Here is a 13,573-nt window from a genome sequence, read left to right as displayed (position 1 = left end):
GAGATTTGGCAAACCGTGGCAGTGGGGTTATCTGAAATGCAGGGATTGCAAACCATGCAGCCTTTTGCGGCCGTGTCTGGAAAGGGTTTGATGTGCTGCAGGATTCTACGCTTCAATCAGGGTTGCAGGGCTCCGCTTATTTGGTCTGAGCATCCCCATCTCCCTTGCATTGGAGTGAGAGCCGAATGCCCAAGGTGAACCTGCATGTATCGGGGACCAGCTATGGAGGCCATATGACGTCTGTGGACCAAGTTGTCTTGGTGAGCCATTGGATGCCTGCACTCTCTTGAAGTATGCCTTGGGCCAGTGTGATGCAGTGGTCAAGAGTGGAGGACTCTAATCTGGTAAACCGGGTTTGCTTCCCCACTCCTCCACGTGAAGCCAGCTGGGTGACCTGGGGCTAGTCACAGTTCTCTCCGAACTCTCTCAGTCCCAGCTACCTCACAAGGTGTCTGTTGGGGGAAGGAGAAGGGAAGATGATTGTAAGCCAGTTTGAGTCTCCCTAAAAGGTAGAGAAAGCCGGGGTATAAAAACCAGCTCTTCTTCTTGCTCTCCCCACCCCCCCGGGCATGAAAAATGACCCCAGGTTCTGACTTTTCCAGTTAAATGGTCTTAGCAGAGCTGGGAAAGATCTCTGAGGCCCTGGAGAGGTGCTGCTACTCTTGGCGAACAGCGCAGGGTTATGTGAATCAGACAGCTCCTTATGTAACTTCCTCTGTAATGCTTTATTACTGTGACCAAATGGCAGATCGAAGAAGGTGGTGAGCCTGGTGGAGGAGATGCAGGGCACAGGGGCTGCCCTATGACCCTCACTTGAATTCTCCCCAGTCTCAGAAAGACACCTCTGAGACCCTGATTGACGGGCCCTAAGGCCTAGTAGCAGATACTGTGCCAAAATCCAGGGTTAGGAATGGCTGGGGTTGGTTGTGATTCTGGATTCCCTCCAACAGTGGCAGAAGGCTGGAGGGTGAGGAATACAGACATCCATCTGGGCAGGAGGAACCTCCTACCAGCTTTGAGTGGGTGCATGTGATCGCTTCTTCATGTTTGCATCCATGTGCCTCAGCACGAGCCGTGCACACTCATGCGCCCCGTGCTTGCCTGCAGCTCTCCTTGCTTCTGTCTTGGGCCCTTGCTGTTTGCAGCTGGCTCCCAGTTTAATCCTCTCCTGTCTGCCTCTGCAGTTTGGCACGTACCCTCTCCAGCTAGCCAACCCTTTCTCTGGTTCAACACATGAAGCTGCCTTATGCTGAATCAGACCCTTGGTCCATCAAAGTCAGTATTGTCTACTCAGACCAGCAGCAGCTCTCCAGGGTCTCAGGCTGAAGTCTTTCACACCGCCTACTTGCCTCTAGTTCCTTTAACTGGAGATGCCGGGGATTGAACCGGGGACCTTCTGCATGCCAAGCAGATGCTCTACCACTGAGCCACAGCCCCTCCCCAAAAACATGGTATAAATAAATAAATAGAAGTTAATGAACACATGAAGCTGCCTTATGCTGAATCAGACCCTTGGTCCATCAAAGTCAGTATTGTCTACTCAGACCAGCAGAGGCTCTCCAGGGTCTCAGGCTGAGGTCTTTCACATCACCTGCTTGCCTAGTCCCTTGAACTGGAGATGCCGGGGATTGAACCTGGGACCTTCTGCATGTCAAGCAGACGCTCTACCACTGAGCCACAGCCCCTCCCCCTCCCCTAAACAATTGTCTGTAGATAGATGAATCAGACCCTTGGTCCATCAAAGCTTTGCCCGTTCCCTGCTTGTGGGATGGGTCTTCAGACTTTACTCTTCCCTCCACTCCTCACAGTGTTCCTCCTCCACAGGGCGAAGCATGAGAAGCTGTGACAATGCTGGATGCTGAGCGTGGCCATCTCACATCGGGGATGGCTGCCGTGGGTCTCTCCTTCACCTGGACTCTGCTCCTGCCTTCGTTGCTCCAGGCTTTCATTCTCCCCACCCTGGACAGCCCTGCGGGGAACTCTTCTTTGAGTTCGGCCTCAGAGCTGCCTTCACTGAACGGTCCTTCCCAAGAATCTCTGCCCCCAGCTGTGCCCCATTGGGATCCCAATGCCCGTAAGGTCTCTAGCAGCGATGGAGAGCCAAGAACGGAGAACTGGAGAGGGGCCATTCCCACTGTCAATCCTGGGGGGCCCGTACTCACATTGCCCTTTGGCTTCCCTGCAGCGATGGGTTCTAGCTCACGGTCTCCCACAAATGCTTCAGGAGGAAGCTTGGTCTCCCAAGCTGGTGGCTCCTCTTTGCCAACAACGGGCCTTTCCCACACGCAGAAAGAGCCTGAAGATACTGGCCACATAACCGTAGAACCGAGTCCAAACTTAGGGGAGAATGGGAGCTCTCTCTCTTTGCCTGGCATTGGGATGCCAAGTGTAGCCAGCCTCGGTACAGCCTCATTCCCAGCCTCTTCCGGGGAGCGTGTGTTGGACTCAACACCCTCTCGGGAGGGAACCACACACAGCCACCTCCAAGCAGTATTCAAAGACATCTCCATGGCAACTACTTTAAGCCCCCCGCCTACAGTGTCTACCATCCCCTTGGTGACATTACCTCCCGACTCATCCCACATAAAGTGGATGGGCACCGTTCCCAGGGGCGATGATGATTCCACAGGGCAGGAATTGGTCGGCAGGAATCAAACCACAGTGAAGTACTTGGCTTCGTACAGGAGCTCCCAGGCCTATGGTGATCCGCAGGGCCGGGAGGGCCTTTCTACCTCCCCTTTTAATGCCACTCTGGCGACTGGGTACACCCAGAGTCCATCAGGGCCGCAGAGAGGCACCGTGCACTTAAGTTCCACTTCCCAGGCACCCCAGTTAACCAGTATGGCTGTCCCACTGGATAGGAAGGGCCAAGGGCTTGTTGTTCTCCCAGAAGGTTCCCATCGCTCAGACTCAGAGGATCTTCTCCTCAGCCCTTCAACCCCTTCGCCATCAAAAGGCACGACAGGGACCCAGGGGCCGGTCGTCCAGGAAAGAATTACCCACTGGGGCCTGATCGTTGATACCACTCAGCAAGCAGGAACTCGGCATACGGCAGGGACAGAACGGACTCCCTCCCAGGGCAGCTCCGCCAAGCCAGCTTTTTCCAGCTCCGCCGCCCCAGGTAGGTGTAGGGGTGTCTCTGTTTTCAGCCCTCAAGGTGGAACTGTATGTGCTGTGATTCAGCATGGTGTAGTGGTTAAGAGCGGTGGACTCTAATCTGGAGAACCGGGTTTGATTCCCCTCTCCTACACGTGAGCGGCGGAGGCTAATCTGGTGAACTGGATTTGTTTCCCCACTCCTCCACATGAAGCCAGCTGGGTGACTTTGGGCTAGTCACAGCTCTCTTAGAGCTCTCTCAGCCCCAACTACCTCACAGGGAGAAGAAGGGAAGGCAATTGTAAGCCGGTTTGATTCTCCTTAAAAGGTAGAGAAAATTGGCATATAAAAATCAACTCTTCTTATTTGAAGAGATGCTTTCATAAATTGCAGGTAGCTGCTGAGGCTGCAGTTTGAAGGGGTGGGGGATTGGCTCGAGGGAGGAGAGGCCTCTCCGAACTTCTCCCCACGTGCCATTTCCCCCCCACTGAAAATTGGTCCCACCAAGTTATGCGTCCCCCCCCTCTGAAGAAACGGGTTACCCGGATAAAAGCAGCTTGGTGGGCATGATTTTGGGCCTGAGGGGGGAAAGGGTTAAGAAGCCCTTCTTCCCTTGTGCCCTCCAAATTGCCATCTTGGTAGCTGCGTTTCATAAACACAAAAACATTCCTTTAAAGACTGGGGGAACATTACGGGAATACGTCATGATCGTTTTTGTCTCCCTGCCTCCGCGAAGGGGAGGCTGGAGAGGTGAGCGTAATTGATAGGGTAAGAGGGCCAAGCTTTGGACGAGGATCAGCGGCTGGGAGCAGGAGCTTATAAAATGGAAGCCACGGGGGGAAGCAGGAGGGGGAAACAGCGGTTGTCAGAGGCCCGGGGAGGGATGATGAGATGGGATTCTCGGAGAAAACAGGAATGGCCGTTGGGAGGGAGGCTATCCGGGTAGATTAAAAGTGGCTGAAGTAGCTTGGCAGGGCTGGACAGAGCATATGGCCGGGGCTGAGGTGAGAGTCGTTTTACTAGCGTGGTGAGGGAAGACATGTTTGGTTGTGACGGAGGCTTCCTAGGGTGGGAAAGTGACAGTCACAGGGGAGAGCTAGGGGGAGGACTTTGTGACGTGGTGTTTTTTTTGCAAACCTTGGGGGTGGTGATGATGCGATGCTGTGGGTAGATGTGGGGGTTGGAAAGGGGCTGTTTTGTGGAGCAGCAACTGGTGGGGGCAGCGTATCCAATCAGGGAGTGGGCTTGCCTCGTCCGTTTACCAACGGGAATGGTTTTGCCTGGTATGTGGGATTTCTCTTCCCCTGCAGAAAATCCCCTCTGACGGAACACTGTAGGAAAGACTGAGGGTAACTGTGGGAGATGGCAGTGGATAGTGGTATTTTTTCCCCTTTCCACTGGGCAGAAGCAGGTGGGGAGAGAATCATAGAGTTGGAAGGGACCACCAGGGTCATCTAGTCCAACCCCCTGCACAATGCAGGAAATTCGCAACTACCTCCCCCCCACACACACACCCCTAGTGACCAGAAGATGGCCAAGATGCCTTCCCTCTCAGAGACTATAAGAACATAAGAGAAGCCAGGCTGGATCAGACCAAGGCCCCTTGAGTCCAGCCATCTGTTTACACAGTGGCCAACCAGGTGCCTCTAGGAAGCCCACAAACAGGACAACTGCAGCAGCATTGTCCTGCCTGTGTTCCACAGCACTTAATATATTAGGCATGCTCCTCTGATCCTGGAGGGAATAGGGATGCATCATGACTAATAGCCATGGATAGCCCTAGCTTCCTTGAACGTGTCCACTCCCCTCTTAAAGCCTTCCAAGTTGGCAGCCATCACCACATCCTGGGGCAGGGAGTACCACAATGTATCCGGCCCTGCATCCACCTGAGGCCTGTTTCTCTTTCAGGAACCGAAGAAGTGGTTGATATTGACCCACAACGAGTCCGAGGAGCTGTGATCCCAAGGATTCCTGTTGGCTCCACTACTCCTGGGCAGGGCATCTTTGTGGCGGGGAAGGGCCCAGGCTCTAGACACCCAGGTGAGCAAGAACAACACAGCGAAGGCATTTTTCTCTTTCACTTACTGCCCTGGACAGTAGGGCTGGGCTATGGAGAGGCTAGACTCAGCAGGTTGGAGAGTCCTGCTATTGAACCAGACTTCCGCCTCTGTCATCTTACGATCGTAACTCCTGAGGTGTGGTCACCAGCCACACCAGAATGAAGGCTCTTACATGGTTACCTCAGATGAATCGTTAGTAATAATAATAATAATAATTAGTGTTTCCACAGTTCAAAGCACTTGGACCTTGCTGCAGTCTTACCACAGGCATTAAGATTAGCCCATATTGCAGGCTAGGGCAGGGGTGAGGCTGAGACAGCGGGGCTTGCCAGAAGCCACCGAGTGAGTTTGTGGTAGAGGTTTGAACTAGAGACTGCCCAGACACTTCCTTCTCTTCATCATGGTGTTCCAGCAGCACCCACCTGAGGAAAAGCAGGATCACTATTCATATAGGGGAGAATCTACATAATAATAATAATAATAATAAGAAGAAGAAGAAGAAGAAGAAGAAGAAGAGTTGGTTTTTATATGCCAACTTTCTCTACCACTTAAGGCAGAATCAACCCGACTTACAATCACCTTCCCCTCCCCACAACAGACAACCTGTGAGGTAGGTGGGGCTGAGAGAGCTCTAAGAGAGCTGTGACTAGCCCAGGGTCACCCAGCTGGTTTCATGTGTAGGAGCAGGGAATCCAACCCGGTTCACCAGATTAGCGTCCGCCGCTCATGTGGAGGAGTGGGGAATCGAACCCGGTTCTTCAGATCAGAGTCCACCACTCCAAACCACTGCTCTTAACCACTACACCATTCTGGCTCTCACCACACTATGAATGACTTGAATGTAGGAAATGCTTCAGTAATTTGAAATGCCTTAGTAATCACAGAAGGATTCACACAGGAAAGAAATCTTTTCAGTGATGGGAGTGCAGGAAGAGATTCGGTCAAATTGGGGTTCCCAGTCCCCTCATATCCCCAGTGCGTCCACTTCAGGCAAGCAGGGCATCCAATTTGCTTGCGGAAAGGATCCTCGGAAGCTCTACTGAGGGAGAAAAGCTAGTAGTATCCCACACACACACACACTTTGTATTTTGTTTCAGGAGCCATGCGAGGAATCCAGCGCTGCCCTACAGGGCTTGTTTCATAGGCAGTGGAGGGGGGGCGGTTATATGGAGCCTGGTGCCATTTTCAATCAGGATAATCTCTTCACGCGATTAGCAGCCCTAACCGTCCAGGCCCGGCAGCCCTTTCCTTGTGGGCTGTTGCTTACCCTGACTGTTCCTTCCCACTCGACTCTTGTTAGGTATCTCCGTGAAGACCAACAGTGTACCCGCCTAAAAGTCAGGATGATTCTTGTAGCACTATGTGGGCTGCTGGGTTCCTTTTGGTGATCGTCTCCCCCCACCCATAAGATGCACTATGGGAAAAAAGATATCAAAGTCTAGGATGTTGTATAAGCTGAGCCTTCAGGGGGAAGCACTCAAAAACTGCCATCTCTTTTCTTTTCAAGCAGGGGTTCTTAGCATGTGACAGGTAGAAATCCAGCAGATGAAGTTTCCCGCCTCCCATCACTCCAACCACATAGCTGGAAAAACCATGTCTTAAAGCACAAGAGCCCTGGTGGGGGTAGGGGGTGGAGATGGCAACCCCAGAGCAGTGTTTTATTTGGAAGAGAAACCAAACAGAAGCCCAGCGGCACTTTAAGATCCAGACCAAGGCCTGCCGATCTTCTGTCCCTTCTTGGTGTCCTTTTATGCACAACCTACCCAGGTCCCACCAGCATGGTGTAGTGGTTAAGAGTGGTGGACTCTAATCTGGTGAACCGGGTTGGTTTCCCCACTCCTCCACAGGAGGCCAGCTGGGTGACCTTGGGCTAGTCACAGTTCTCTCCGAACTCTCTCAGCCCCACCCTACCTCACAAGAGGTCTGTTGTAGGGAGGGGAAGGAGACTGTAAGCCGCTTTGAGACTCCTTAACGAGAGAGAAAATCGGGGTAGAAAAACCAACTCCTCTTCTACTTTTGTCCCTCTGTCTGTTTGTGCCAGCCACTCCTTTAATCTTCCTGCGGCTTGTACTCTCGCAACCTGAAGATGAGCCTCATTTCACCTGCTGACCTGCTTCATCCTGCTCTGGCTGGGCTCTGGATTCTTTTTTTAATCTCTTGCTCACCTGTTCCTTCCTTCCTTCCTTTTTTTTTAAAGTGCTGCTAGGAAGCATGGGGATTGTAGTTTCTTTGCCAAGAAAACAAGCCTTGTCATAGCTGAGGTGTGCCGTCGTTTGCTTCCTGGTAGTTGCTGGCCTGTGGCACCCTGAGGAAATGGCCAAAAAATGAACAAAAAAACAGTGCTGTACAGGGAAAGCAATCAGAATTCACAGCAGCGTTGGCCACAACACTTAAATATTTAGAAGTGAAGCATATATTTCCAAAATAGTATCAGAAAGGGGGATACAAAACACAATATATTTGTGGATGTATCTGATGTATAAATCCCATTGTAGTATAAACATAAATACAACTCACAAATCAAGTCCTCCAAATAGTCAATTTCCGATGTGTCAAAAGAGTTACAATAAAGCGGTCATGTCCTCAAACCCATAAATGATGCCAAAGAGTCTCTGAAGTAATTGAAGAATCACCGCAATAATTTGACAGGAATCCGGTAGTCTTCCTGTTTCGCAGTGTCTTCTTCAGAAGTCACAGAAAGCAGCGTGTGCTCATAAGTCTATCCGAACCACGTTCTCGCAGGTTTCCAAACATAATAATGAACTCGTATGTTGCTGGTGGTCGCTGGCCTGTGGCGCCCTGACCAAGGAAGAGACAAAGCAGAGGCAAAGCAAGCCTTGGCGCTCTTGCTCTCTCATTCCCCCCCCCCAAATGTAGCAGCAATTAATTCTGAGTCTGACTGTTCGTCCAGTTGGGCCTGCTGATTTGCTAACTGGGTCAGATGGACTGCTTGGATTCCTAGCAACCTGGGCTGGGGAATTTGGGAACCCCCACCTCCCTCCCACCCGAGGAGGGGATGTGGAATGGGATAGTGTAGCCTGATGTCATCAGATCTTGGAAGCTAAGCAGGGTCAGTATTTTATTTATTCATTTATGTTTCGACTTCATAAGGTAAAGGTCCCCTGTGCAAGCACTGGGTCATTCCTGACCCATGGGGTGACGTCCCATCCCGACGTTTTCTAGGCAGACTTTGTTTACGGGGTGGTTTGCCAGTACCTTCCCTTTACCATCATCTTCCCTTTACCCCCAGCAAGCTGGGTACTCATTTGACCGACCTCAGAAGGATGGAAGGCTGAGTCAACCTCGAGCCGGCTACCTGAAACCAACTTCTGTTGGGATCAAACTCAGGTCGTGAGCGGAGCTTGGACTGCAGTACTGCAGCTGACCGCTCTGCGCCACGGGGCTCTTCATACCTCACCCTTAATCCACTGGAAGGGAGACCGCCTAGGAAGACTCTGCAGAGGAAGGCAATGGCACACTCCCTCTGCTTAATCACTTGCATGGAAAGCCCCTTGCTGGGGTGGTCATAACCCAGCTGCGACTTGACGGCACTTTACACACACACACACACACACACACACACACACACACACGGCCTATTTCTCAGTTCCCTGTCTCTTCAGGCTATCATTGCTGGATCTTTTTCAAGATCCTTAATTTTGAAATTGCTGCCACCAAGTTCGACCTAAGCCCAGTAGAACAGACATTTTTCATTGTTATGCATAACACTGCTTGTTATTTGGCCTGACCTCAAGGATCTTTCGCTGTCCTCCAGCTTGGCCGGAAAAAAGAAGGATCCCTCCTGCTGATTCCCTAAAGCCCCAGCCTATATCCTCCCAGCTTATCTCTGCAGTGGTCTTACCTTCCCTTATCACTTCCGGATGTTCTACAGACCCTTTCACCTCTCACTTCTTGGCCTCCCTCAGCCCTACATTATCATCGTTATCTTCTTAAATATTCTCTGCACATTTTTGCTTGCACCGTGTTTTACTGTTCCTGTCTCGTCCGCTCTGCTGAATATTGCCAGGTGGTGGGGCAGCGAAAGGGGAGGAGGTTAATAAGTTGCTTGGTGGGGGGGGGGTCAGGCACCTGCTGTTTGGCAGATGGCAGCGGAAGCCTTAATTTGGCTGCTGTCGCCTGAAGTTGGGAAGGGGGGGAGAAATAGTCATTTGGTGCCTCTGAGCCCTGCCCCTTTTCCCTCCCCACAAGATGATTCAGTGGTTGAGAACTGCTTGGCATGCAGAAGGTCCCAAGTTCAATCCCTGGCATTTCTAATTAGAGCAAAACCAGAAAAGGGTCTTTGCCTCAGACCTTTCAGAGCGGTCACCGATCACTGAGCAGAGACTAATCATTCCCAAACGGATCACCAAGAGGGAACTATCAGCCAGCTGCAAAGTAATGCATTAATAATGAAAGGCACCCATGAGGATGAAGTTGCCTGCAGCGTCTCTGCATGATCAGTTGCTCTGATCTTGCTTCCTTCTCATCTTCCACTGAGTCCCTGCACTGGGTGTGATAGAATTAGAAGAAGAAGAGTTTTGTTTTTTTATGCTGACTTTCTCTGCATTTTAAGGAGAATCAAACCGGCTTACGATCTCCTTCCCTTCTCTTGCCACAACAGACAGCTTGTGAGGTAGGTGGGGCTGAGACAGTTTGGAGAGAGCTGTGAATAGCCCAAGATCACCCAGCAGGTTTCATGTGGAGGAGTGGGGAAACTATCCCTGTTCACCAGATTACAGTTTGCCCGCTCATGTGGTGGAGAGGGGACTCAAACCCGGTTCTCCAGACTAGATCCCACCACTCTTAACCACTACACCACACTGGCTCTCCCGAGCAAAGATGCAGCAGAAATACCCAGTGTCTACGGAGGCAGCCTGTTATATGAGTTGCTCCTCTGGGTTTTCCTCCTTCTAGATCAAGAGGCAGGCCTGGAAGAAAAAGACTCATGCTGAGAAGTAGGGAGTGAGTGGGCTCCATTGTGGTTGGGGTACTCCACACCAACACTCTGTGACAATAAACTTTTTCCCCAGTAGTAGAAAAGAGCCCCATGGCACAGAGTGGTAAGCTGCAGTACTGCCATCCAAGCTCTGCTCACGACCTGAGTTCGATCCCAACGGAAGTCTTTTTCAGGTAGCCGGCTCAAGGTTGACTCAGCCTTCCATCCTTCCGAGGTCGGTAAAATGAGGACCCAGCTTGCTGGGGGTAAAGGGAAGATGACTGGGGAAGGCAATAGCAAACCACCCCATGAACAAAGTCTGCCTAGTAAACATCGGGATGTAACATCACCCCATGGGTCAGGAATGACCTGGTGCTTGCATAGGGGACTTTTACCTTTTTACCTTTAGAAAAGAGTAGAAGTCCAGTAGCACCTTAAAGACTAACAAAATTTCTGGCGGGGTATGAGGTTTTTTTTCCAGTGTGACATATGCATCATATTGTAATTTAGGAAAAAGTGGGTTTCAGTTTTCCTAGGTTCTGAAAAGGCTGGTGTAAACTGTTTTGGGTTTGATGGATCATTGCGTTGAGTCAGTATAAGGTGGCTGTCCCTATGGCTCCCATATTGTCCACAGGCTTTTAAGCATCTTGGGAAGTGGGCAGTGCTTAACAATGTCTTCACTTCCATAAGGGCAGTAACGGCAAAGTGTCTTTGTGTGTGTGATAAAAAAGTAGATCCTGGATGAGTATGTGGAATATGTCTAATAATAATAATCCATAAAAGGAAAGAAAATTACATTCTGCACCCAGTGCTGCATTATACACCTTTTCTGCTCTTGGGTTTAATGCACCCAACCCTCGTCTTGCCTTCTCTTGGGCAGTCATCTTTTCGTTCAGCGTTCCTTTCTCCCCTTGAGCACCCATTTGCTTCCTTCTCTCTTACAGATCCAGCCGGGACCCAGCCTCCTGGGCAGAGCAGCGCTGTGCCTGCCACCCCTTCCTCCCGCCTGCTGGCAACTCCTCGGCGTGGCCTGATCCGAGTCACCACGCAAAGAGCCCTGCAACACCCCCAGCTGGCCAGACCAGAGCCCACCCTGCCCGCCTTGCTGCCTGCCTCCAGCCCACCCTGCCCACGCCCTGGCAGCTCCTGCAGCCACTTTTTGCCCAACCAGACCTTGCTGCAGTGGAAGGACCTGGAGCGGACGCTGAGCTTCGCCTGGGCGCTACACGTCTACGCCTCGGGCGTCCTCTTTCTCCTTCTTAGCCTGCTGAGCTTGGCCTGCTTGGTGGGCTCTCTGGCCATGCACGTGCCACACCTCCCGTACGTTGTGGGCGCCAGTGCCCTGCTGCTGGCGTTCGGGGTCCTGCGTGCCACCTTTTTTCTGGCGGACCCGTATGGCTCGCGAGGCTGGCTCCCCCCACAGGCCGTGCGGGTGCTGTACACGGCCCCCTTCCCCCTGCTGCTGAGCACGTTTGCGGTGCTTCTGCTCCGCCTCCTCCGTCAGGCCCGCCTGCAAGTCTTGCCCCCGAAACTGCAAAGCCTGCTCTCGTTGGCTCTCCTGGGGTCGGCGCAAAGCACCCTCCTCCTGGGGGCTGACTTGCTCACCCCTCCGATGCACCCAGCCATGGCTGTGGGGCTGCACACCCTCTCCTGCACTGCCGGTTTCTGCCTCTTGCCCGTCACCGTGCTCGTGTACTGGCAGCTACGGCACCGCACAGCATCTGAGGGCACTCCTGAGCCAGGAGTGTGGAGCGGGGCGTGGGTGCTTCTGGGAAGCGGTGGGTTGGCACTCCCGTGCTGCGGGCTGCAGCTGTACGGGGTGCTGTGGCTCTACGGACTGCTGGGCCGGCCAGATGTCTTCACCTGGGCCTGGTGGTTTGTGCAGTTCTGGTTCCGGATCGGCGAGCTGGTGCTCTCCTTCACTCTGGCCCTCTTAGCCTGGCAGGCCCTTTGCCAGCGGTACGGGAGCGCTGAACACTCCTGCTGGGTGAAGCTCATGCGCTACTTCTGTACCTACCGCAAGGTGGAGGTGCCCGAGTATCCCAACAACTGTTATGACTGGACCGGCGGGGTCCTGGAGAAAGTACCCAACAACGATATCAGTAAGAGCTTGATCCGGAACCCGCCTACCAGCGGGCGCCTCTGGGCACTGAAGGACAGCAATGAATTGCGGCCAGCAGTCGGCCAACGTTCCAGCCCTTCCCCAGTGTACCCCGTCTACAGCCCCAAGTGCCCCAACGCTGCCGTTGCCATGGGCCGCTCATACACCAGCATCTGCTTTGAACGGGATTCTGTGCTGTCCCTGGCCGAACTGGAGTTCCGGCCACCCTCGCCCATCAACCTGAGCCGCAGCATCGATGAGGCCCTCTTCCGGGAGCATTTGGTGCGCGACTCCATTTTCCTGCGCTCCAGCCTCCACTTCCCGTCCCGTTTGGCGCGCCAGGACTCCTGCTCTTCGCTGCGCGGCGACTGCTCGACCATCTCCCACGCGGCGCAGCCCCTGCTGGCCCGGCCTCGCCGGAGCAGCGACCCGGACTGCCTGTACAGCTTGGCGCGGGCCAGCTCAGCAGGCGAGCTCGCCACGCAGAGCCGGGGCCTGGCCAGCGAGCCCCCGACGGACACCTCCTTCGACAGTTTCTCCCGCACCTCCTTCTCCCGGGCCTCCCTCAAGATCAGCTGGAACCCCTGGCGCCACGGCCTGTCCTCGCCAGAAAGCCTGCCCGCGGAGGAGCTACCCTGCCAGGCCCAACTGCTGCCAGACGAACTCCCTCCGGCTCCATCCCACAGTGCGCCGAACTCTGAAGGCGAGGCCAGGAGGAGTTTCTTGGCTCTCAGCAAGCAGGTGGATTCCCGCAGTCTCTCCAGTGACACCATTGAATTGTGAGGCTCGGCTTACCTTCCGTTCGTGTCCCAGAGGCCCCGGCATGATTCTGCAGGGAGAGAAAACTGCTACGAAGCTGGTTTGTTTAAATGGCTGGAGCTGGGAAGGATCCACTTCCCTTTTGACGAGCCTTGGGGCTGCCCCAACCGAGTCTGATTCCAGCCGTTCACAGAACGGCCCCCAAATGTGGTGCTGCATCCTTCCTATCGTTGTCAGCCACATCCCCAGTCCAGTCACCCAACCTTGTGTCAGCCACATACTTAGGACCAGCGATCTACTGTGACCAAGCTGTTTAGTGCCTGCAAGTCCAAGCATCTGCTCCCAAATTTCCATAGACACCTTTGTCTCCTGTATCTGGTGTACCGATAAGAGACATGGACAGAAATCTGGAACGCCACCAGTTGCCCGATGGATATTGAGGAGGGGGAAGGAAGAGCCTGGTCTCCTACGCAACCTCCAGTGCCCATAGTCTCATCCTGCAGTCGCTGTTTGTGCTCGTAGGGCCCATATTGTACCTTAGACAGATCCCTTTAGAGAGGAGGCTGACGAAGGGGCGGAGGAAGACTTGCTAGGCACCTCCGACATGGTGGCTTTCGCAAA

General features: G+C 53.2%; 1 protein-coding gene and 1 non-coding gene across 2 annotated transcripts; one reads left to right on the top strand and one right to left on the bottom strand.

The window, feature by feature from the left end:
* Positions 1-1,613: 1,613 nt before the first annotated feature.
* Positions 1,614-1,685, bottom strand: TRNAV-GAC (transfer RNA valine (anticodon GAC)). The gene has a single exon. It is a non-coding gene; the product is annotated as a tRNA-Val (tRNA).
* A 199-nt stretch (positions 1,686-1,884) lies between these two features.
* PRRT3 (proline rich transmembrane protein 3) lies at positions 1,885-12,976 on the top strand. The gene is made up of 3 exons (XM_056846598.1): positions 1,885-3,121; positions 5,005-5,136; positions 11,037-12,976. Exons 1-3 carry the CDS (start codon positions 1,885-1,887, stop codon positions 12,974-12,976), a joined length of 3,309 nt encoding a protein of 1,102 aa, XP_056702576.1.
* The last annotated feature ends 597 nt before the right edge of the window (positions 12,977-13,573 follow it).

This window comes from Euleptes europaea, chromosome 1, assembly GCF_029931775.1.
Source record: "Euleptes europaea isolate rEulEur1 chromosome 1, rEulEur1.hap1, whole genome shotgun sequence".
NCBI lineage: Eukaryota > Metazoa > Chordata > Lepidosauria > Squamata > Sphaerodactylidae > Euleptes > Euleptes europaea.
The sequence above is the reverse complement of the archived record's forward strand: the minus strand, read 5'-3'. Positions and strand labels throughout refer to the sequence as shown.

What these genes read in the sequence shown, in the direction of transcription:
- PRRT3 (XM_056846598.1), top strand. Translation starts at nt 1,885, where the DNA reads ATGGCTGCCGTGGGTCTCTCCTTCACCTGGACTCTGCTCCTGCCTTCG. An exon ending in TTCCAGCTCCGCCGCCCCAG is followed by an intron (nt 3,122 to 5,004) that starts GTAGGTGTAGGG and finishes TTTCTCTTTCAG; the next exon opens with GAACCGAAGAAGTGGTTGAT. An exon ending in CCCAGGCTCTAGACACCCAG is followed by an intron (nt 5,137 to 11,036) that starts GTGAGCAAGAAC and finishes TCTCTCTTACAG; the next exon opens with ATCCAGCCGGGACCCAGCCT.